Genomic DNA, 22,751 nt, shown 5'->3' with positions numbered 1-22,751 from the left:
ACCTTACCAACTAACGACAAGACAAAACCAGAAGTCTTGGCACCCTTTGGTAAGTCCAAAAACCAAGATCGGGATTTGCAGATGACTGGCTGCAAGAACCACGACCAGACTGTATACATCTTGGGACCAATAAAAAAGCCCTGGGTTAGGGCTTGAACTATGACCTGCACAATAATCATGATCCCCAGTCCCAAAGGTCCGGCAGAGATAATTGTAACGGAATGGGGCTTTTGGAAGCACAAAGAAAGACGCTATCCTAGGTGCCACCCTAGGTTCAGTGCAAAGACCAAGATCACCAACCACAGAAGATGGATTAAAATGACACTGAGGTAACAGACCTCTAGAATCACAAAGACTGACTTCATCATAAGTCCCACCTCAGGATCTGTGCAGATACTGAGACCTCTAAACATAGAGCAGAAGTCTTCCACACACCAAAAAAAAAACAAAAACAAAAACAAAAACAAAACACCATTGGGAAAGTAAAGGATCCTGATCATGAGCAAAGTCTAGAGTTGATCCCATGACAGTATGCTCCAAGGACAGAAAAACCCCATATCTCTTAGACCAAGTGAATTCCTTTTCGAATGACCCCAATATTTACTGTGCCAGGGCAGGAGGGAAAAAACAAATACAAAAAGCACAAAATCTTGGTTATTTTTTATATAAATATATATATTACCTTTATTTATTATTGTTATTATTATTTTTGATTTATTTATCTATTTTGATCGAATTTTCCTGTTTGGGTGCGATTATTGAAAGTGTTGTCCCCAATTATATTTATTTTTTTTCTTTCTTCCTTTCTTCTCTTTCGTTATGTGCTATACCATGTTTCTTAATTCAAGACCATGGCGTGATTTTTGTTTGTTTGTTTTAGTTTTAGTTTTTGTTTTGTTGTTGGTTTGTTTGTTTTGTCTGTTCTTTGAGGTGCTTATCGATATAGCTGGAGCCCTCAATTCATGGGAGGACTGCCCTGGTTTGTCTCTAAGGAGGCGAGATTGGGGAACAGGTGACTGGGCTGCTAGAGCAGTTCACATGATCTGTGGTGGTTATTCATTGAAAATGTACCTCATTATATCTGCTTTTGCTTTTCTTGGGCAGCCCTGTCAGCCAACCCACCAGCTGTTAAGCAGTTTACAAGTAAATGCAATTTTTTTTGTTGTGGGGTTTTTGTTTTTTTTATATTTTATATTACATTTTGTTTAAAGTCCTATGAATGTATATGTGTGATTAAAATGGCTTTTTCTGTTTGAAAAAAAATAAAAACCATTACAAAAAAAATAAATAAAATAGAAGGGTGAAGGTCAATAATATTATGCTAAAATCATGGTTCTTCTTTTAAGCCCTTGAATATCCAGAAAGTAATTCTTGAACTAGTAACATTATCATTAACTGGAAGTTTCCAAGAATTACAGAATATTGAGACCACCCATTGAATTATAATTCATATATTAACATATTCCTAAGTAAGTTATTTTCATGTCAAACTTTAAAATCACTGGTTTAAGGTTTCCAAGTTCAATGGAGTTAGTGTAGTATGTTAGAATTTTAGATGGGAGAAAATAAAAAACCTTATATCAACTACTGAATAGGAATTCAGTGAATTTTAAGAAAATTTGAAATTGCCTGCACCTGTTACTCCTAATATAGTCCACTTGCAAATTTGCTTCCTTCGCAGCTCAGGGCAGACTGCCCTGGCTCCCACTCACACCTACATTTTGCTGAAAGGGTATATATTAAGATGAGTGTGTCAGGAAATGAATAATTAATCTGAGAGTAATAATCATCTCAAAACATAACACATATTAAATCTACAGAATGTATACCTCAATTTATAAAACTTTTATTTGAAAACTCAGTCTAGGGGCCAGAGTGATAGCACAGCGGCAGGGCGAACCCCAGTTCGAATCCCAACATCCCTTATGTTCCCCAGAGCCTGCCAGGAGCGATTTCTGAGTGCAGAGCCAGAAGTAACTGCTGAATGCCCTCGGGTGTGACCCCTACCCTCCCCCAAAAAAAAACATAAAAAAAAACCCCAAAACAACAAACCTCAGTCTCCTTCCACATCCCACCACTGGTCCGGAGCTCTCTTCTGTTTCTTCTCCCATCTCAGGTGTGTAGCTGAGAGAGGAACTGTTTGACCCCTCATATCAATCCTCCTCTTTCTAAATCGCTTGGATGCTAATGTCCACATGAAGACATTTTAATTTATGTCAGATATTTCCAGGCAAATTGGACCTAGAACTTCTTTATCTTAGAAAATATGTAACCTTTGGGCAAGAGATATAGCATGGAGGTAAGGCATTTGCCTTTCAAGCAGAAGGTCGGTGGTTCAATCCTGGCATCCAATATGGTCCCCTGTGCCTGCCAGGGGTGATTTCTGAGCTTAGAGCCAGAAGTAACCCCTGAGCACTGCCAGGTTTGACCCAAAAACCAAAAAAAAAAAAATTAACCTCAAAACTCAGTCTAACAAACCAATGAGTTAGTTGGTAATATTGCTTTTATAGTACAAAACCTCCCAGGTCTAGGAAAATAACCTCTAAAGCAGATATGCCTCTAACCAACTTTTATACAATCAATTCAATATATCACTTTCTTAAAGAACCCGAAACTCCATCGTTCCAACCCACTAAATGCAAAGAACAATGGGTAAACTAAGGAAGACAACTGCAATTGGGGATGTGGAGAGAAATTCAGACTGCAATTGGGGATATGGAGAGAAACTCAGACAAATTTCCAAGCCCACCAAAATGCCTGCACCTTAGAGATAACCTAACATCAACACTCAAAGTTTTAGCAACAAGAATCAAAGAGTTGTTAGCCTACAAAAATCAATCTATAGATGAACAATTCAACCAGAACAAAGAATTCTTTTAGAAAATGAGAGAATCCATACTAATGGAACTGAAGGACTAAAAAATATGTTAGAAAGCCGTAGTAGCACAATTAGGTGGAAAACTGCATAGGTGAATTTGAAGACAAATTACTAGTGAGCATTAATAGAGAAGTCAAAAAAGAAAGGAAAGACAAAAATATGGAAGAAAGTATATGATATTTAATGAACAAAAACAAGAGGAATAATCTCTGAATTACAGGAATACCAGAAGGAGAGGAAAAAAGAGAGAGGAAGAACAAGTAGTGAGGGAAATAATAGTCTTTTTGGAAGGAGGCTGCCGTAAAACAAACAAAATAGACCCGAATGAACAACACCAACACATATATAGTAACTGTAAATATAGTAAATATTATAAATATTTTATATTTATAGTATAGTGCCAAACAAAATAGACCCTATAAGAACAACACCAAGACATAGAGTAATCCAATGGCAATAAACTAAAAGAGAGATGGACGTTATAAAGCAGTAAGGGAGAAGGAAAAACTTAAGTATATAGGAAAGAACATAAGAGTCAAATCAGATATTCCATTCGAAACAATCCAGGCAAGAAAAAGTGGAATGGCATATTCAAATTACTGAATGAAAGAAACATTCAACCTAGAGTCTACTACTCAGAAAACCTCTAATTTTATGGGAGGGAGAGAATAAAAGAATTCTCAGACAATAAAAGAACTTACAACATTTGTGATAACCAGACTGACTATCAATGGGCTAATCAAAGAACAATTATATAAACTAAATACCTAATTGTAATAACAACAACTCTACACAATATAGTGGCACAACAGCCCTTTCTGTCAATAGTTTTCTTAGATGTCAGTGGACTAAATTCTCCCATGAAAAGACACAGAGTAGTGGTTTGGATCAGAAAACATAACCTAGCCATCTGCTACTTGCAGGAAACACACTTAAAATATCAGGATTGACACAGGCTCAGAGCACAAGACTGGAAAATAATTATACAAGGTACTGAAAAAAGAACAAAAATCTGGGACAGCCATACTTATATCAGACTAAATTGCATTCAACAAGGAAAGACACTACTTATTGATCAGGGAAAGAATAGACTATAAAGTACAAACATGTTCAACATATATGCACTAAATGTAAAGAGAGCAAAGTTTGTAAATCTCTTTATCATAAACCTAGAGAAAAATATGAATAGAAACATGACAGTAGTGGGAGATTTCAACACACCACTATTACCACTGGACAGATCCACTAGGCAGAACATTAGCAAAAACTTAAGAGTTCTAAATGAGAAACTAGAAGAGTTTGGACTAATGGATATAGAAAGGGCCTTTTAGCCTCTAAAAGTGAAATACACATTCTTTTCAAGTGCACAGGGAACATTCTCTAGAATAAAGCACTTTTATTACACAAGTCTAATTTACATAAATTCACAAATATAAGAATTATATCTAACACCATATAAGACCATAATGCCATAGAAATCAACATTGATTGTTAAAGAAGATGTGGAGAAAATCTAACACCTGGAGACTGAACAACATGCTGCTCAACAACAGCTGGATAAAAGAGGAAATAATGGAAGAAATAAAGAGATTACTTGAGACTAATCATAAAGAAACAAATTACCAAAATATATGGGACATAACAAAAACAGTAATTAGGGGGAAATTCATAGCATTATAGACCTATATAAGGAAAGAAGAAAAAGACAAAATCAACAGCTTAAATGCACACTTTAAATATCTAGAAAACCAACAACAAAGAAACCCAAACACAAGCAGATGGAAAGAAATAAAAACCAGAGCAAAAATCAACAGCATAGAAACGAGGAAAACAATACAAAGAACTAATGAATCCAGGAGTTGATTTGGGGGGGGGGAGGAAAAATAAACAAGATAGAATAGCCATTAACAAGACTCACAGGAATAAAAGGGAAAATACTCAAATGAATCAGATAAAAAATGAAAGGGGAGGGATGACAACAGAACCCCCAGAAATCCAAGTCATCATGAGAGCTATTATGAACAATTGTAGTCTGTTAAGATAGAGAACCCAGAAGAAATAGACTGAGTTCTGGGAACATATTATCCTTAAAACTGAATGAGAAGGAAGTAGAAAGCCTAAAAAGGCCAATAACAAGTAAGGAGATTGAAACATAATTAAGAAACTGCAAGAATAAAAGATCAGGACCAGAGTTTTATCAAACATTTAGAGAACAGTTACTAGTATTGATCCTTAGACTCTGCCAAAATATCAGAGACAGGAATCCTCCCTAGTACGTTCTATGAGGGTAGTTTCTATGAAACTAACATCACACTTATTTCCAAAGATACTACCAAGAAAGAAAATTACAGACCAATATCACTGATGAATATTGATGCAAAAATACTTAACAAAATCTTAGCAAACCAAATCTAACAACACATCAAATATATTATATATTATGAGCAAATGGCCTTTGTCCTAGGGATACAATGGTTGAATAAATGCAAACCAATAAACATCATGCGCCACATCAGTAAAAGGAATGATAAAAATTGCATGATCATATCAATTGATGCAGAGAAAGCATATAACAAAATACAACACCCATTAATGATTAAAACCATCAGCAAAATAGGTGTGGAAAGAAAATTCCTAAATGTAATAACAACTATCTATAACAAAACCCCACAGCCATACATTATTCTTAAAACTGATAGCATGAGGTCGGACCAATGGTGCAAGCAATAGGGCATTCGTCTTGCACATGGCTGACCCAAGACGGGCCTCGTTTCAATCCCCTGCATCCCATATGGTCCCCCAAGCCAGGAGTGATTTCTGAGAGCATAGCAAGGAGTAACCCCTGAGCATTATCGGTGTGACCCCAAAAAAGGCAAAACAAAAAACTCACCAAACAAAACAAAACAGAAAGCATTTCCACTAAGTTCAGGCACTAGGCAAGGATGTCCACTGTCTCTACTCTTATTCACCATAGTATTAGAAGTTCTAGCAATAGCAATCAGACAAGAGAAGGAAATCAAAGAAGTACAAATTGAAAAAGAGAAAGGCAAGCTATCACTATTTGCAGATGATATGATGATATCATATGATGTGGCCATTTAATAATATGACCATAAAGAGGCCACAAAAAACTCTTAGGAACAATAAACCAATACAACAAAGAGATAGGATACAAAGTCCATACTCATTCCTTTATACAAATAATGACTCAGAAGAAAAAGAAATTAACAGTCAATCCCATTTAAAATAGTGTCCAAACTATCAAGTACCTAGGACTCAACCTAACAAGAGAAATGAAAGACCTACACCACAAAAGTCTCAAAACACTTAAGAAATTGAAGAAGACCTAAGCATGAAAACATTCCATGCTCATGGATTAGAAGTATCAATATTATCAAAATGACCATCTTACCTAAACTAGATCAATGCAATCCCTATTCAAATTTAGACTACATTCTTCATGACCTTAGAACCATCAACTACAAAGTTTGTGTGGAACCATAAAAGACCTAGAATAGCCAAATTCATATTGAAAAACAAGAAGCTGGGTTGCATATTATTACCTAACTTGAAGCTCTACTACATCCATAGTGATCAAAACATCATGGTATTAGAACAAAGACAGTCTTTCAGACCAATGGATCAAAATAGAATATCCAGTGATAACCTCCCCAAGTGTAAGGGCCACTAATCTTTCACAAAGGAGACAAAATCTTGAAATGGAATAAGACAGTCTCTTCAACAAATGGTGTTGGAACAATTGAATAAACGTGTGTGAGAAACTATGATCGATCCATATCTCACACTTTACACAAAAGATTATTCAAAGTTGATTAAAAACCTTGAAATCTGACCCGAATCCATAAAATTCAATGAGGAAAACATAGGCACAACACTCCAAGACTTAGACCTCAAAGAAATATTTGATGATAGAAAGCTAATGACAAGGCTATAGAATCAAACCTGAATAAATGGAACTAAATCAAACTAAAAAGTCACCCGATGGCAAAAGAAACGAGGAATAAAATTAGAAGACAGATAACATAATGGGAGAAAAATTTTGCACGCAACACATCAGATAAAGGTTTGATATATAGGTCATATAAAGTAATCACAAAGTTTAACTCCACAAAATTGAAAAACCCCATCAAAAATGGGGACTGGAATGAACAGACACTTCTTGAGGAACACCAACAGATGGCTAACAGACACCTGAAAATGCTCATTATCACTTATAATTAGGGAAACCCAAATCAAGACAACAATGAGATATCATCTTATACCAGTGAGGATGGCACATATCAAAAATAATGGGAACAATCTCTGTTGGCGCGGATGTAGTGAGAAAGGAACTCCCATTCACTGCGGGTGGGAATGCTGTATGATCCAACACTTTTGGAAAACAGTATGGAGGGTTCTCAATAAACTCAAAATTGAGCTGCCACATGACCCAGCAATTTCTCTTTTGGATATTTATTCCCAGGACAGAAAAACATTCATCTAAAAGGATGTATGTACACCACCATTCATTAAAGTACTCATTACACTAGCTAAGATTTGGAAAGACATCTAAGAATCTAATCAAACTATATGTCCAATAATAGAAGAGTGACTTTATGAAGCTGTGGAACATATATACAGTGGAATATTACATAGCTGTAAAAACTGATGTAATTATGCAATTTGCAGCAACATGGATGGAACTGGAAGATATTATGTTAAATGAAGTAATCCAGAAGAATAAGGATAAATACAGAATGATAACACTTATATTAAATATTTAGAGTAACTGAATGAAAAAATGCAATGATCAAAATGCAAGTTGTCTCGAACACTCTTGGCCCCAGAGTACAGCAAGGAGAAGGAAAGAAACTGAGTGGAGGAGAACCATAAATAGGAAAGTATGGAGCTCAGGGACCAAGTACTCTCAGTTGCATTTGTTTTAATTAAAAAAAAAAGACAGAACTAAATATCCAAGCCAAAATAAAAAATAATGGAGTCAAGAGACCCAAACTCTAACAATCTAAACTGTAAATGGGCCTGCTATATTGGCATGCTAGGGTCAAAGAGTGTTGGGAACATGATGGAGGGAGGTTAAAAGGGTGTTGGGATTGACACTGATACATTGTATGTCTAAAACCCAACTATGAAGAACTTTGTAAATAATAATAGTTTCTATATAAAATCAATTAATAAATTAATTAAAAACTCAGGCCCTCAGAATTCAACTCATCTATTTTTCTCACTTTTCATTTTCTTGATCTTATTTGTAACAGCATTTTATTCTGTGTATAATATTCTAATATCTGCTTTGGTGGCAGCCTCAAAATGTTGCATGGATGGTCTAGTGATATTTAGTACTTAGCATGATAATCATTCTTAGTACAAATTATATAAATTTTGAGGACTCTCATTAATCTTATTTTTCTAAAAATTATGTTTAATCTTAAAATAATATTCACAAGAGCCAAAGAAAACTGGCTAGATTTTCGCATAGGAATTTGGAAAATTGAATAAAACAAAGATATTAGTAGTCAAGGAATTTAGTTTTTTATACTTATAGTTGAAATGATTGACCTTACCTGGTATGCCAGGTAGGAACAAAGTATAGCTGGAAGTGTTTAAAAAGATGCAGATGACAGAAGAACATATAGGAATCATGTTAAGGTATAGGCCGGGAGACAAGAAGCTGGGATTTGAAGAAGGAACTTTTAAGAGTTGAGTGAGGCACAATTCTGAATAATTTTGAGGACCAAGGCTAGGTGATGTTCAACAAAGACAAAAGACTTAATGAAAGCTCATGGAAGGAACAAAATGTGAATTGAGAAAGGTTTTCTTGAGTAACAGTGAGTTAGATCCTATTTGCACAACAACTTGAATTTTCATAATAAAAATAATAAGCTTTAGTTAATTTGAACTAGTATCTTATCAGTAGATAAAATGACGTTTTGAATAGGTAGAATTAATCATTTACTAAAAGTTCACCTGGTTCAACCATAAATGTTAAATGTTAATATCAGTTACATGCATCTCAGCATTTTATCTTGTCCAGAAATATGGCTCTTGGCCCTTTTCAGCTTACCACATGCTGCCTTTTGTGGAGGCAGTATGTGAATGATTACTGTACATACTTGTGGCTCACTGTATTATTCAAGTCAAAGAAGATTGCCTCAAGAAATACATTTATCACTTGCTTGTCTTGTGTTCAAATTTCTGTAAACACTGTACTGAATAAAGTGCATGTATTTTCAACTATCTATAACAGTTTTAAAATGCATAACTCCTTTATGACTTTATAAGAAACAAGTGCAGAGAGGCTAGGCTACTTGTCCAAAGATACACATAACTGGTTATTACATGAATTACTATTTAAACATTGTACAAAACAGCCTTTTGACACATTAAAAATTATGTGCTTTGAAAAAAATTCAAACCTGATGATCCATATTCATTTTTTTTGTTTCCAAGTAGAAAATCAGGGGTCAAATGAATATATTCTCCATTTTCTCCACATTGTTTAAAGTGTCTAGTATATGGTTCATCTCTACCTGGCGATGTAGGTGGTGCGACTATAACATTAGCCTGCAAATGTTAAAATTATTTTTAAAATATTATTAAAAAACAATAATCAATAGTGATTATTTTATATAATTGTATCATTTGTAATATATCATAATTATATGATAATTTAATCTTTATAATTATATACAATAATTATAATAGGTTATTTGTAATATATTAAAGCTATAATTAATTATTATAATGTACTATACTATATATTAATTAATAATACAAATAATAATATTATTAGAAATAATAATTAGAATACTCTGAAATAATCAATTTGCAATAAAGTTGTAGAACAACAGAAAAATGTAATATTAATAGAAGTTTTTTGGGTCTTACATGTGGGTAGCTTTCATGTCTTGGTTTCCCATATTGAGGTTTATTTTTCCAGGTGTCAGGAATTAATATATTTACATTTTTGAAAAATATTCTGTTTTCTGTGGCTTTAAACAGATAAGTAGAAGCTTCAGTCATCATGTCCTATTATCAAGGGGAAAAAGTGAGAATGTTCAAATGAGATGAACTAGAGGAGCAGGGATCTATCAGACATTTAACAATTTTGAAGCAGTTAGAAAAGCAAATGTCTATCTCAGAATTTATACATCTATATTTTGCTACACAAAATTATAGCTTGATTTTGAATAGGTTTAAACTAATAGGTTTAGGTGTTAGTCTTGTACATGACCAAACCTGGTTCAATCCTCACTTCTATATATGGTACTACCAGGAGTGACACCTGAACATAGGTAGCATCAGGAGCAGCTCTTAAGTATTGCTAGATGTGGCCCAATCTCCATTTCCTTGCACTATAAAGCATTCAGTGTCCCATAATCTTTATAAAATGCTTCTGTTTGGTGTTCATAAAAATTTATAATATGATAAAGGCATAGATTTAGAGTCATCTCCTTGGTTCCAATAGTATAAGTACTTTTTGAGTATAGATCTTAACCAATTTATGTCACGATAAATCTCCATTTTCTCATATCTTGGAGAGATAATATATCTTTTATATAATATATATAAGGCAAGTGTACTGCAGCTGAATTAGACATCAACCCTTATTACTTAAGGGTAATATAAAAATGGCATGAGTTATTTCCATTCTTGCCCTCTAATTTCAAACCTGAGATTATCAATAGGGGGATAATGGGGAGATGAAGAGGGAAATCTAGGAATGACAGAGACATTGGTAGAGGATCTTAGGAACCTGGGTGGTAGTGAGTGTACAGTAACTTTATTCATAAAAAACTTGCATACTCAAAGTAGAGACTTGGTATCACTTCTCTGTCCTTGTAGCTATCTGAACTACCATTTTTCCCCAGAATGAGTAGAGGGGTGTTTTTGGTTGTGGGATGGTACTAGACTTTTGGTGGTGAGTGTGGCAAACCCTAGATGGTTACAATATGTTAAGTTAGCCTTAGATATGCTGTAGTATAGCAAATAAAGACAAAAATAATAAAGAGGAAGAATGTCAGATGTAAATGTGGGGCCTACTCTGAAGCAGGAAATATAGTCTGTGGGTAATCTGTACCTGAATAGAGAATTATCTTTATATGATTCTCCTATAAACTGTTTAGATCTGGAAGAGTTGTATCAAGGCATTATGGAGTATGTAAATATTGGTTCCTAATTAAAATATTTATACATTAAAAATATGCAAGCTAACACTGTTGTAAGCATTTTACCAAAACAATAAAAACAAGTGCATAAATGTGGAATGAGTGATAAAGTACTCAACATATGCAATCATAAAGATGGTCGTTATAATTACTCTTATCAGAGAATTACAAAAAATTTATAGGGAACAGCTTAGTTGATGTAAATGTAATAATCTCTTTGATAAGAGAGATTTTGCTCATTATAGCCTCTCCTTCCAGGAAAGTTTGGTTGGTAGAGAGACAATAGAAAATGTCATAGGAAAGGTAGAGATTTTTATCATAAGCTTAAGATAGTATTGTCTTAAGTTCTTCAATATACTGGACTCAAAGATGCAGTGATTAATAAAGAATTGTTGCAGCCTAGACATTAATATCTAGTGAGAAAACTAGATGTACCAATAGTAATCTATTTTATAAGATCCAGTCAAGTGAATACTTGACAGAGTCGAGGTACTGTATGACAATGTCAATCTCAATCTCTTCATCGTCTTATCAATACTTGAGTTTACAATATCATTTTCTTTGAGAAAAGCTTTCTTCCTCCATTTTCCTTTTCTCCCTTTATTTCTCCTCTCTCTCACTCTGGACATGGTTGATTTTGGGAGAGGGGCACACCTGGTGGTGCGCAGAGGTTATTCCTTGCTCTGAGGCCAGGAATTACTCATGTTGGTTATTGGGGACCCTACCGATGCCAGAGATTGAACCCAGGTTGGCCAGGTGTAAGGCAAATGCTTTACTCTCTGTGTTATCTCTCTGTCTCCCTGAACTTAGTTGATTTTATTTACAACTTAGTTTTGATACATTTCCAAGCATTAAACGATCTCATTTTTTTTACCTTTAAGTAGATAAAGAAAATAGAATTTTAATTTATTTGGGAGATTTTTGGACCATATCTGGTTGATGCTCAGGAGTTACTCCTGGCACTGCATTCAGGAATTGCCTTTGACAGTGCTTGGGGGACCAGATAGGATGCTATGCCAAGTATTTAGCATGACAGACAGGCACCATAATGACTGCATTATCTTTCCAGCCCCTTAAAATGGAATTTTAAAAACATGTATCCAATTAGGTAATACATAAATGCAAAAATTAAGTATATAAAAAGTCATTTACAAAGTTCTTTTTACTGGGATATATAAAAATAATTTAGAAGAGCTATTCAGGAAAAACAATGATCAAATTTAGCAATCAATTATACATTCTCACAAAAATCTATACATGTATTTACACCATACACATATTCATAGTACTGGGTATAAATAGCAATGAACAGTCCCTGAAAACATATTTTTAGTTGAGACTCTGACTTCTGTATTTTGAAATAAATATTTGTTTGTTTTTTGTTTGCTTGTTTGCTTATTTTTTGGTTTTTGAGTCACACTTAGTGGTGCTCAGGGATTACCCCTTGCTCTGTGTTCAGAAATCACTCCTGGCTGGCTTGGGGACTATATGGGATGCTGGGGATTGAACCTGCATTGGCCATGTGCAAGGCAAACGTCCTACCTGCTGTGCTATCACTTCAGTCCTGATATAACTATTTGATGTCAAAATTGAAAAATAATGCTAAAATATCACTTTATTCAAGAAAGAATTTAACCACTTGTTCTTCAGTATAAGAGCTTAAGCTCCTCAGTATAAAAATGGCTATAAATTCTGCCAAGTGTTTATGTTTTGACAAAGGAATTTTATAGAAGATATTTCAAACACCTAGAAAAACTGGAGCACTTTCTAGTGGTTCTTATTTTCCTTACTGTTCTTTTTTCAAGTTTCAATCTGTATTAACAGGGTCCATATTTTGGAGGTCAAATATTTAGCTGTCATGTCCATCTGTGTAATGCCTTTTTCATCCTATTAAGTTTGTATTTTTTCAAAATGCCTATAACATCAGAGCTATAAGAATCAAAGGCTACTATAAGAATCAAAGATCAAGAAGATGAAGACATTGATATTTCCATAAGGAAGTACCCTCAAAATCAAGAACACAAGAATAAAAGGAATTAATAAAACAGGCAGTTGATATCTAACATTATTATGAATTAATTCAGTATAAAACTCATGGTCAATAGTACTGCTAATTGATGATAATTCAATTGATCATAATTCCATCTTCTCCAAGTGTCCAGACCAAAATCATTAGTCATCCTTAACTCCTTTTTCTTATTCTCCCCTCTCACACATATATATGTCAGAAAAAATAGTTAATCAATACTTAACCTCAGAATATATTAAGAATCACACTATTTGAGTGATTTCTTGTACACTATATTTACTTTTAGTCACTATCAATTCTCAATTGTAACAGCTTCTTACCCAGTGACCGTCTACACCTCTTTGTCATAGTGACAAAGTGGCAAGTGGAAGCACCTTTGCCTCCAGGTTGTCCTCAATGATATAGGCAGAATAGTAGTCAAACATGCAGATGAAAGCACACCCTTATTTGCTCACACTGCTTTAATTGATTCCTGTTATTCTAGTGATCTTGGTAGGGTTTGTAACTCTTCCATTCTGCTTTCCCCACTTTTCCTTTTGCTCATTTTTGGTTATTTATCAAGTCATATCAGACAGCTTTTTCTTCTCTACCTCTGCATCTGTACTTTCCTTGCCCTGATTTTTAACTGTCAGCTCAGATATTACCTCCAAAGTGAAGTATTCCCTTGGTACCATACATGAAGACACTAACCACATTTTGTCCCTTCCTAAGACTCATCAAAATTTTCTGTGTCATTTGCTGATTCATTTTACTTTACAGCAACTTGTTACATTTGATCTGCTCTACAGTTGCATGTTTTATCTATTATTATCTGTAATCTTAGAATAATATACATTTCCCAAGAGCAGATACTTAAATATTACTATTGTTGCTCTGACTATCCTGAATTCTATTAGCATTTGTTTAGAAGCAGATTAAGTCCAACTGCTGAGTTTCAGATGAAAAATTGAAGTTCTGGAAGCCCCATTTCTTATATTTGCTTGATCCACAGTGAGAGAGAGCAGAACCCTTTTGCTTATCCAATTCTCACTACCCACTATAGCATTATCTTTACTGTATCATGCTGCTTTTGTTTCTTGGAGTATTCACAGGTTTTTCTACTAACACGTTTCCTTTTTCTTAATTCAAGTCAAATAAATCCCATTTATTTCTTACCTGTATTTCTTTAATTAGTATTTCATTTTCTGGCACAGTGGGGTGTATAGCAATGATAATTCCTTCATAACCATTATCTTTTAGTTGAACCAGGGAAGAATTGCAGCCCTGTAGCAGGTGTAGAACAAAGAGGAAGACAAAACTTCTCAATAATTCCATTCTCCCTCTTTAGTTCCTTCTGTTCCCGCTTTTCTTTTACCTTGGTTCCCTCACCTATATATATTCCTAAACATTACGAGCATTGGCTGATAATGAGAGGTGTGGAGCATACAAAGTTCAACATGACAGATATGGGGAAATACTTTTACCTTACAATCTGTTTTCTTATATATATATGAATATTATTATGTAAAATTGAGTAGATAAAGGAAATCACATCTTTTAATAAAATTACTTTATGTTTCTTAGAAAATTATTTTTTAATTTTCTAATTTGGGTTTATTTTCTAAATAAAGGCATATACTTTGTGTATTCTGTCAAGGCATATCTCATAATGTCAAGATATATTTCAAATGGCATATTTCTGTCAAGTAATATTCCATAATGGAGTGAATAGAAACAATAATACTAATGTATTTACTACCTCTAGAAATGAATGCATTTCAAAGTAATTTTAACTGCTTTGGGTTATAATTATTAGTGGTGCGCATTATTTCATTATCTTCTTAAATTATTGTTTTCATTATCTTTATGTTTATAGTGTTCTTTTTCTAGTTTCTCAATTTGATTGATAGCTATTTTATTTTTTGTCTTGTTTAAGTTTTCATAGCTTAGTAATATATTCTAAAATAAGTTCAAATTCATAAACAGAAATAATAAATGTTAAAACAAGTTTTGTTCTAGAATAAATTTGCTATTCTCACAATTTTAATATGTTGTGTTATAATATGCAGTGCATTCGTTTCACAGATGTATTTGACATTTATTTATTCTTAGTATGCCATTATTAGGGGCCACAGCCAGTGTCGCTCAGGGGTTATTCCTGGCTCGGCACTCAGAAATCATTTTTGGAAGGCTCAGGGGACCTTATGGGATACTGGGATTGAACATGGGTCCGTCCTGTGTAGGCCACATGCAAGGCAAACACCCCACTGCAGTGCTATCACTCCGGCCCAGTATATCATTTTAAACTTAATTTTAATTCCTCTTTAATTATGTATCAGATTGGGGATATTTTTAATATTTAACAACAGTTAGACCATTTTCTTAAACCCTTGAATGCTTAGATATTATATAATAATTCAATAATTTTTTAAATTATGTGGCCACACACAGGCCTTATTCCTGGCTCTGAGCATTAAGAGACTAAATGGGAATCCAGGAATCAAACCTAGGTTGTCTGTGACCAAAACAAGCAGCTTACCTACTCTACTATTTCTCTGGATCCTGGTTGTATTAATTTTGGGAGGGTTGTATTAAATTTTTATTTAAAATTACTTTTAATTTAAATGCTATGGTTTACAAGGTTGTTCATAATACAGTTTATTTTTATTAATTGTTCATGATTTTCAGTCATATAGTGTACAAATCCTTCATCATTGTGCATTTTCTATCACCAGTGTCCCTATTTGTTTTCCACCTGCCCTCCTTCCTGCTCTCTTCCCTGCATGTCTCTGGGCATCTCTCTCTCTCTCTCTCTCTCTCTCTCTCTCTCTCTCTCTCTCTGTCTGTCACTCTTCCCCCGTATATATGTATATATATACATATATATATGTATATATAAATCAGTCTTCCCTATTTTTCCTTTTAAACACTGTGGTCTGCAATATTGTTACTGAAGGGGCATCATAGATATAACTTTGCCTCCTTTCAGTACGCAATTCTTGTCCAGAGTGATCATTACTGATTAGCATTGTCATAGTGGTCCCTTCTCTGTCCTAACTGCACTTCCCTGCTAATTTGTGGCAAGCTTCCCACCATAGACTGGTCCTCCTGGCCATCATCTCTGCTATGTTAATTTTTATCTTAGATTTTAATAAGCGCTCTTAACTGATATATGCAGCATAATAGCATTTGTAGATATGTTTATTTGCAAATATAATTACTCTTCTTTATGTATACAAAGTTTTTACATGTATATATAAACTATCAAACATAGTTTTTGTCATTGCTGTTGTTGTTTTTGGGCCACACCTGGTGACGCTCAGGGGTTACTACTGGCTATGTGCTCAGAAATCACTCCTGGCTTGGGGGACTATATGGGACACCGGGAGATCAAACTGAGCTCCATCCTGGGTCAGCCGCAAACGCATACCACTGCACTATCGCTCCGACCTCTATCTCACTTTTTTAAAGTCTCAAAATTTTATTTTATTTACATTTGTTTGAGTAATAGTTTTCTAAAAACTATTAGCAAAATATATTTGAACTTTATATGTTAAAGTTATTAATGAGAAATTCCTTATGTTATGGGGAGTATGAATATTCCAAGTTAAGCAGAATATGAAATGAATTTTATGTAATATTTTCTTCTTAACATCACATCTCAGATTTCTCCTCTTCTCTGGGAGTCTAGGAAAATGACACTAAATTCTTCAGAGATAGAGTCAGTCTTGACTATCTGATGACAGAGATGTCTCCTGTCATGAGACTTTAAGGTCATGAGTGATTCTTGTGCAATGACTAATCACCAGCTACTTCCTTATGAGATTTGATGCTGGAAAACAGCCAATGATTTTCCCATTGAGTTTTCTGGAAGGAATGAAATCTGCATTTCTGTTAAAAATAAAACGGAGCAAGTGAGATAGTACAGTGGATGATGTATTTTCCTTGAATGTAGCCAATCTAGGTTACTTTGGGTATCAAATATAGTCTCTTTTTTTTTTTTTTTTTGGTTTTTGGGCCACACCCGGTAACGCTCAGGGGTTACTCCTGGCTATGCACTCAGAAGTCGCTCCTGGCTTGGGGGACCATATGGGACGCCGGGGGATCGAACCGCGGTCCGTCTCCTAGGCTAGCGCAGGTAAGGCAGGCACCTTACCTCCAGCGCCACCGCCCGGCCCCAAATATAGTCTCTTGATACCCTCTAGGTGTAATCTCCAAGCATAGAGTGAAGAGTAACCTCTTAACACTACCATGTAGGGACCCAAAACCAAAACAAAAAGATTTACAAATTAAAGGGGCCAGATAGTACAGAAATTGGTGTGTATTCCTAGCAGGCAGTTAACCAGTTCAACTGCTAGATCTGCGTGTTGCCAAAGCATATCAGGGCACAGCATTGGAGACCCCAGCACTGCTGACATTACTTGATTAATTCCTACCAGCACAAAACCTGAGCATTGTGACATCCTCTGGTTATTGCATTAGTCAACCTGTGGCCCAGAGAAACAATACAGGGCTTAAATAAAACACTTGATTTAAATATGGTCTACCTATTTTATTTTATTTTATTAATATCTTTATTTAAACACCTTGATTACAAATATGATTGTACTTGGGTTTCAGTCATGTAAAGAATACCCCACTTCACTGGTGCAACATTCCTACCACCAATGTCCCAAATCTCCCACCTCCTCACCCAACCCCCACCTATACTTTATCTAAGTCTACCTATTTTCAATCCTCAACCCTGGATATGGTCCCACAGCACTACCAAGAATGATTCCTGAGCATAAAATTAGAAGAGGACCCTGAACACGGTTGAGGTTAACCTCAAACACGATACACAATCAACATGGAATTATCTGTGGGGATACCTTGATTTCCAGAACACCAGTTGGGATGCACTCAAAAATTATTTAAAAATTAAAAATAAAAACGTGTTCTTCCAGGGCTGGAGAGATAGCATGGAGGTAAGGCGCTTGCCTTTCATGCAGAAGGTCATTGGTTCAAATCCCGGCAACTCATATGGACACCCGAGCATGCCAGGAGCGATTTCTGAGCGTGGAGCCAGGAGTAACCTGAGTGCTGCCAGGTGTGACCCCCCCCCAAAAAACAAACAAACAAAAAAAGTTCTTCCTTTTTGAATCGTTGGAGTGTTAAATACTAATAGTTTTATACTTTTATAAATTTAGTTTCACTAAAATTTTATACTATTACTACTAGTTCACTATAAATATATGGGGTAAACCTTAGAATTCATCACAAAAGACCTTTTTTAAATTCTCTTTTAAATTTCCTTGTCTACTCTGTGCATGTTCTTGTTAAATTCCTTGTGCTGACCATACTTAAACCAAGCCACTCTTTCCTTCCACAAGTAAACAACATACTCAAAGGTGAGATCCCCTTTGTACCTAGTTAGGTTATTATCTTATCTGCAGACTATATTTTGGGGGAGATGAAGAAAGTACATTTCTCAGAAGGAGCACTAGAAACCTTAAATTTGCCTTTAGAGTAAGTTGTATTTATTAGTCCAACTTTATTATTCATGTACTGTATGGTCTACCCAACTTCTTTGCCAATTTACATGCAAGTTTCAAACTTTTTTGTGTGTGCAAGTTTCAAACTTTGAAAAAAATAAAGGCATTTTGAGGGTCCCTTTATACATTAAATAGAAGACAATGTTAAATCACATTTTTGGGGGATGTCACACCTGACAATGCTCAGGAGTTACTTCTGGCTCTACACTCAGAAATTGCTCCTGGCAGGCTCGGGAGACCATGTGGGATGCTGGGATTCGAACCACCGTCCTTCTGCATGCAAGGCAAGCGCATTACCTCCATGCTATCTCTCTGGCCCCAAATCACATATTTTTATAGTTCTTGGGACATTTCTGTTAAAGGATTCTTATTATTGACCTATCTTCCAACATAATGCGTGACTCTGCTTCCTGTCCTCACTTTATTTATGGCTTCTCTTGGGACTGTTTCATCATTGATGCTTCTAAAACATTTCGTTTCTCAAAGTTGGTACATCAGTTCTTTCCTGTTCCTGCTCCCAAGATTGTATAGTCAGAACCACCAAGCAGAACAAGTTATGTTTAGTAAGAGTGCTATAGCTTTCAGGAACAAAAATAAAGAAATCCTATCTTCCTGTAGGTTCTCTATGTGGAGATGGACAGGCTATAATTCCACTTTCTCTATTAAAGAGACTGTACTTTGTTTAACTTAACCTTTTACAATAGAAGACAAAGGGTAAAACACAAATTTCAAGGGTTTTTTTCACCTCATAAATATTTTGTATCTCATCATCTTGTTTTCTACCACAGGATCATTTTTATGACACCAGCTTTCCCTTCTCTAGTAATCTATCATTGCTTTTAATTTGGTACAATTAACATTTTTAATCAAAATACACTACAACCTGCGCATCCAATTTTGTATTTTAATACTATCTATAATATTCCTTCTCTCTAATGAAATCTCTTCAGATTTTCTGAAAAATTACTTTTACAATTCAGTTATGCACTTGACCTCATTAATTTTCCCAATTCCTGATTATTAAGTATTTACCTTAAAATCTCAATTAGTTGCCTTAAGTAGTTACCTTAAGTATGTTTTCTTGACCAGTTCTGTCATTGACCTCCTCTGAACATTTGTAACTCTTGTGCCATACAGATTTTAACCCAGAATATTTCCAGATTTTAGGACTTTAAGACTTATGTTTTTAAATATTCACATAATTTGAATGTTAGTGCTTCTGATTCCACTGTTGACAGATAAATAGGGACAATGATGTCCTAGAAAAATAAGTGAGTTAATTGTGAATACTTACCCAGATAAACTACTCAACAGAACTCTAGGTCTGCTTCATCTCTTCTCATGGTTGCCACTACTGAAAAGGCACCTCCTTGTTTTCCTGGGCATTGCTCCTATTTTTCACTAGTTAATACACTGGTCCTACTACCTCAGTCAATGGCAACTATTTAATTTAGCAGATGTTTGGAAATAATTTAATATATTACTCCCAAATTGATATAATTTTTCTGTAAATCAGAAGTAATTAAAGGTAGGAGGAAAAGAAAGTCATTCCAGAGAATGTTAATGCAAGAAAATACCTTCACATTCATCTATTTCAGTGATACCTATCAGCTAATTTTTTACACATAGAAAATTCTATAAGAATTAATAACTAATCTTTACTCAAAACCCATTCCATACTAGATACTCTTATTTTTAATTACTCATTTGGTCCTAATAACTTATTGAGGTAGTATGACATTCTTTTTCTCTGTGTGTGTGGCGGAGGATAGGGACACACTTGGAGGTTCTCAGAGGTTACACTTAGTTTTATTCTCAAGAAACATTACTGGTCATGCACAGGGAGCCATATTGGATTCAAGGGACCAGACCTGGGTCAATCACATACAAGACAAGCACCTTATCTACTGTACTATCTCTCCAGCCCCTCATTATATTTCCCCAGAAATGGTAAAGCAGACTATATATGTTAAATAAATTATCCAAAGTCATACAGCTGAGGGCATAAAAATTGAATACATGTCCCTCTCTACATAATGCAGGTGAAGCTATACTTTACCTGGCTGATTACACCTTGTTATGATACTGGACATTCTAGATATTCTTTCTCAACCACCTCAAATTCTTTTTACTATTCCTTTATGTTTTCTCCTCTCTAATCAAGACACTTTTGCTTCCAATAATCCAATAACCCAAGCAAGTAACTCTGTTTTTGTAGGATAACCCTTAAAAATGGCATTGTCTTTTTATACAGAGAGTTAAAAGTGACTTACAACCCGAGGTTGTCAAGAGTAATGTATATGGAATCTTAGTGTTAGTACAAATTCTGAAGTATAATTCTCATACTAACTTCCTACAGAGTCAATCCAGTACCATTTAATGTACCTTTGCCTAAAATTTACAACCTGCATTGATTCTAGTCTCACCCCATTTTATGTTCCCTTTTTCTAGCCATTGTTATGTTTTAGAAATTCCTTAATAACTTTCGTTGTAAGTCTTTGTATCAGGTTTTTCCCCAATGATCCTATTGTAACAAAAGGTATAATATTTCAGTATATCAAATAAAAATAATATTTATAACATAGTAAACTTTGCAATATGCCAACACTAACATTCATTTAATATATTATTCATATAATCTTCATAACCACCTCTTGAGTGTATACCATTCTCATTTTACAAATGAGCACATACTTATAAGCACTGTACTATAGTCCTTCAAGGCAAATAAATTTCCCTAGATGAGGTCAGCTCAGAGTCAAATCCTGCATCTATGGAAGAATATTTTAAAAATATAAAACTCCAGATGATTACATATTTTGTAATTTTTCTCCATATTTATTTATGTAACAAATCAGATAATAATGTCATTATAATTATCACTTAGGTATTTCTGAACTGTTGTATGGGTACAGAAGATAAAAATATGCTTACCTTTAAGCAATTCAACTTTTAACATAGACACAGACCTGATAAATGCTGTCATAAAATGTATGATTGTAAAAGATGATTGAACAAAACTTTCTAAGTCAATGCTAGAGATAGAATTGAGATAAATGTCATTTGAGTATTGGAGACTATTATAGGCTTTTAATGTTTTTTAAGATTTTAATTTTACTTGCCTTTTGTTTCTGCATATTATAAATATAATGGTAATAAAGGCCAAGTCACAGATAAAAAACCTACTATTTCTCTACTCATAAAACAAAAACCTATATTTTAATATACTTGCTCTACTAATCAGTACTTGCTTCTTTCTGGGATGAATAGATGAATCACATTTGTCTTTAACAATGGTCCAAATTTAATTGATAATTAGAATGTTCACTCTCATGCAATGTTTGCTTGAATTTATAAACTACCTGTAGTTAAATTGAGTTTTTTTATGTTTTTATTATGGGAAAAAGAACTTGGAGATATTAATGCAATACTAGGTAAAGAGCAGTGACTTTCTTAGCTTGTGAATTCAGATTTTCAAGTGGAGACAGATTATTGAGATGAATAGTCAAATTATTTTGAATGTACACATCTCCATTCTAGTCCCTATACATTGTAGCATAAGTTAGATTTAATTGGAAAATATAATCTTTCATTCAGCAACTTTCAGTGTTTCATTACTTGATTTGCCCAATATTTGATATTGCTAAACATTGCTGAATTTTTGAAATTGTCTTCTTTATGAACATCATTTACGTAACTACAACTTTCATTTTGGGGGGGGGGGTCACACCCGGCAGTGCTCAGGGATTACTCCTGGCTCTATGCTCTGAATTTGCTCCTGGCAGGCTCAGCGGACCATTTGGGATGCCGGGATTCAAACCACCATCTTTCTGCATGCAAGGCAAATGCCTCACCTCCATGCTATCTCTCCGGCCCCATAACTACACGCTTGATGCAAATAGCTGACTGTTCCTTCTCACTGTAGTTCACAATATTTCTTTTATATACTGACTTTTAAGGCTGACTCCTCTCAAGAGCTGATTCTTGGCTCCTCTATTTTTCTACCTCTCTGTTTCCATTGATGATCTCATTTCTTTTTTTTTTTTTTGTTTTTTTGTTTTTTGGGCCACACCCGGCAGTGCTCAGGGGTTACTCCTGACTGCTCAGAAATAGCTCCTGGCAGGCACGGGGGACCATATGGGACA

General features: G+C 34.7%; 1 protein-coding gene across 1 annotated transcript in view; it reads right to left on the bottom strand.

The window, feature by feature from the left end:
- Positions 1-14,407, bottom strand: part of LOC126005925 (calcium-activated chloride channel regulator 4-like) — a 46,522-nt gene extending 32,115 nt beyond the window's left edge. The window contains exons 1-3 of the mRNA XM_049771247.1: positions 14,249-14,407; positions 9,785-9,925; positions 9,313-9,460 (exon numbers count right to left, since the gene is read on the bottom strand). Of these exons, the coding sequence (XP_049627204.1) occupies positions 9,313-9,460; positions 9,785-9,925; positions 14,249-14,407 (448 nt within the window). The remainder of the gene's footprint in view (positions 1-9,312; positions 9,461-9,784; positions 9,926-14,248) is intronic.
- Positions 14,408-22,751: the final 8,344 nt, after the last annotated feature.

This window comes from Suncus etruscus, chromosome 4 (assembly GCF_024139225.1).
Source record: "Suncus etruscus isolate mSunEtr1 chromosome 4, mSunEtr1.pri.cur, whole genome shotgun sequence".
In the NCBI taxonomy this organism is placed as follows: domain Eukaryota; kingdom Metazoa; phylum Chordata; class Mammalia; order Eulipotyphla; family Soricidae; genus Suncus; species Suncus etruscus.
This window is presented reverse-complemented; position numbering and strand designations above follow the sequence as displayed.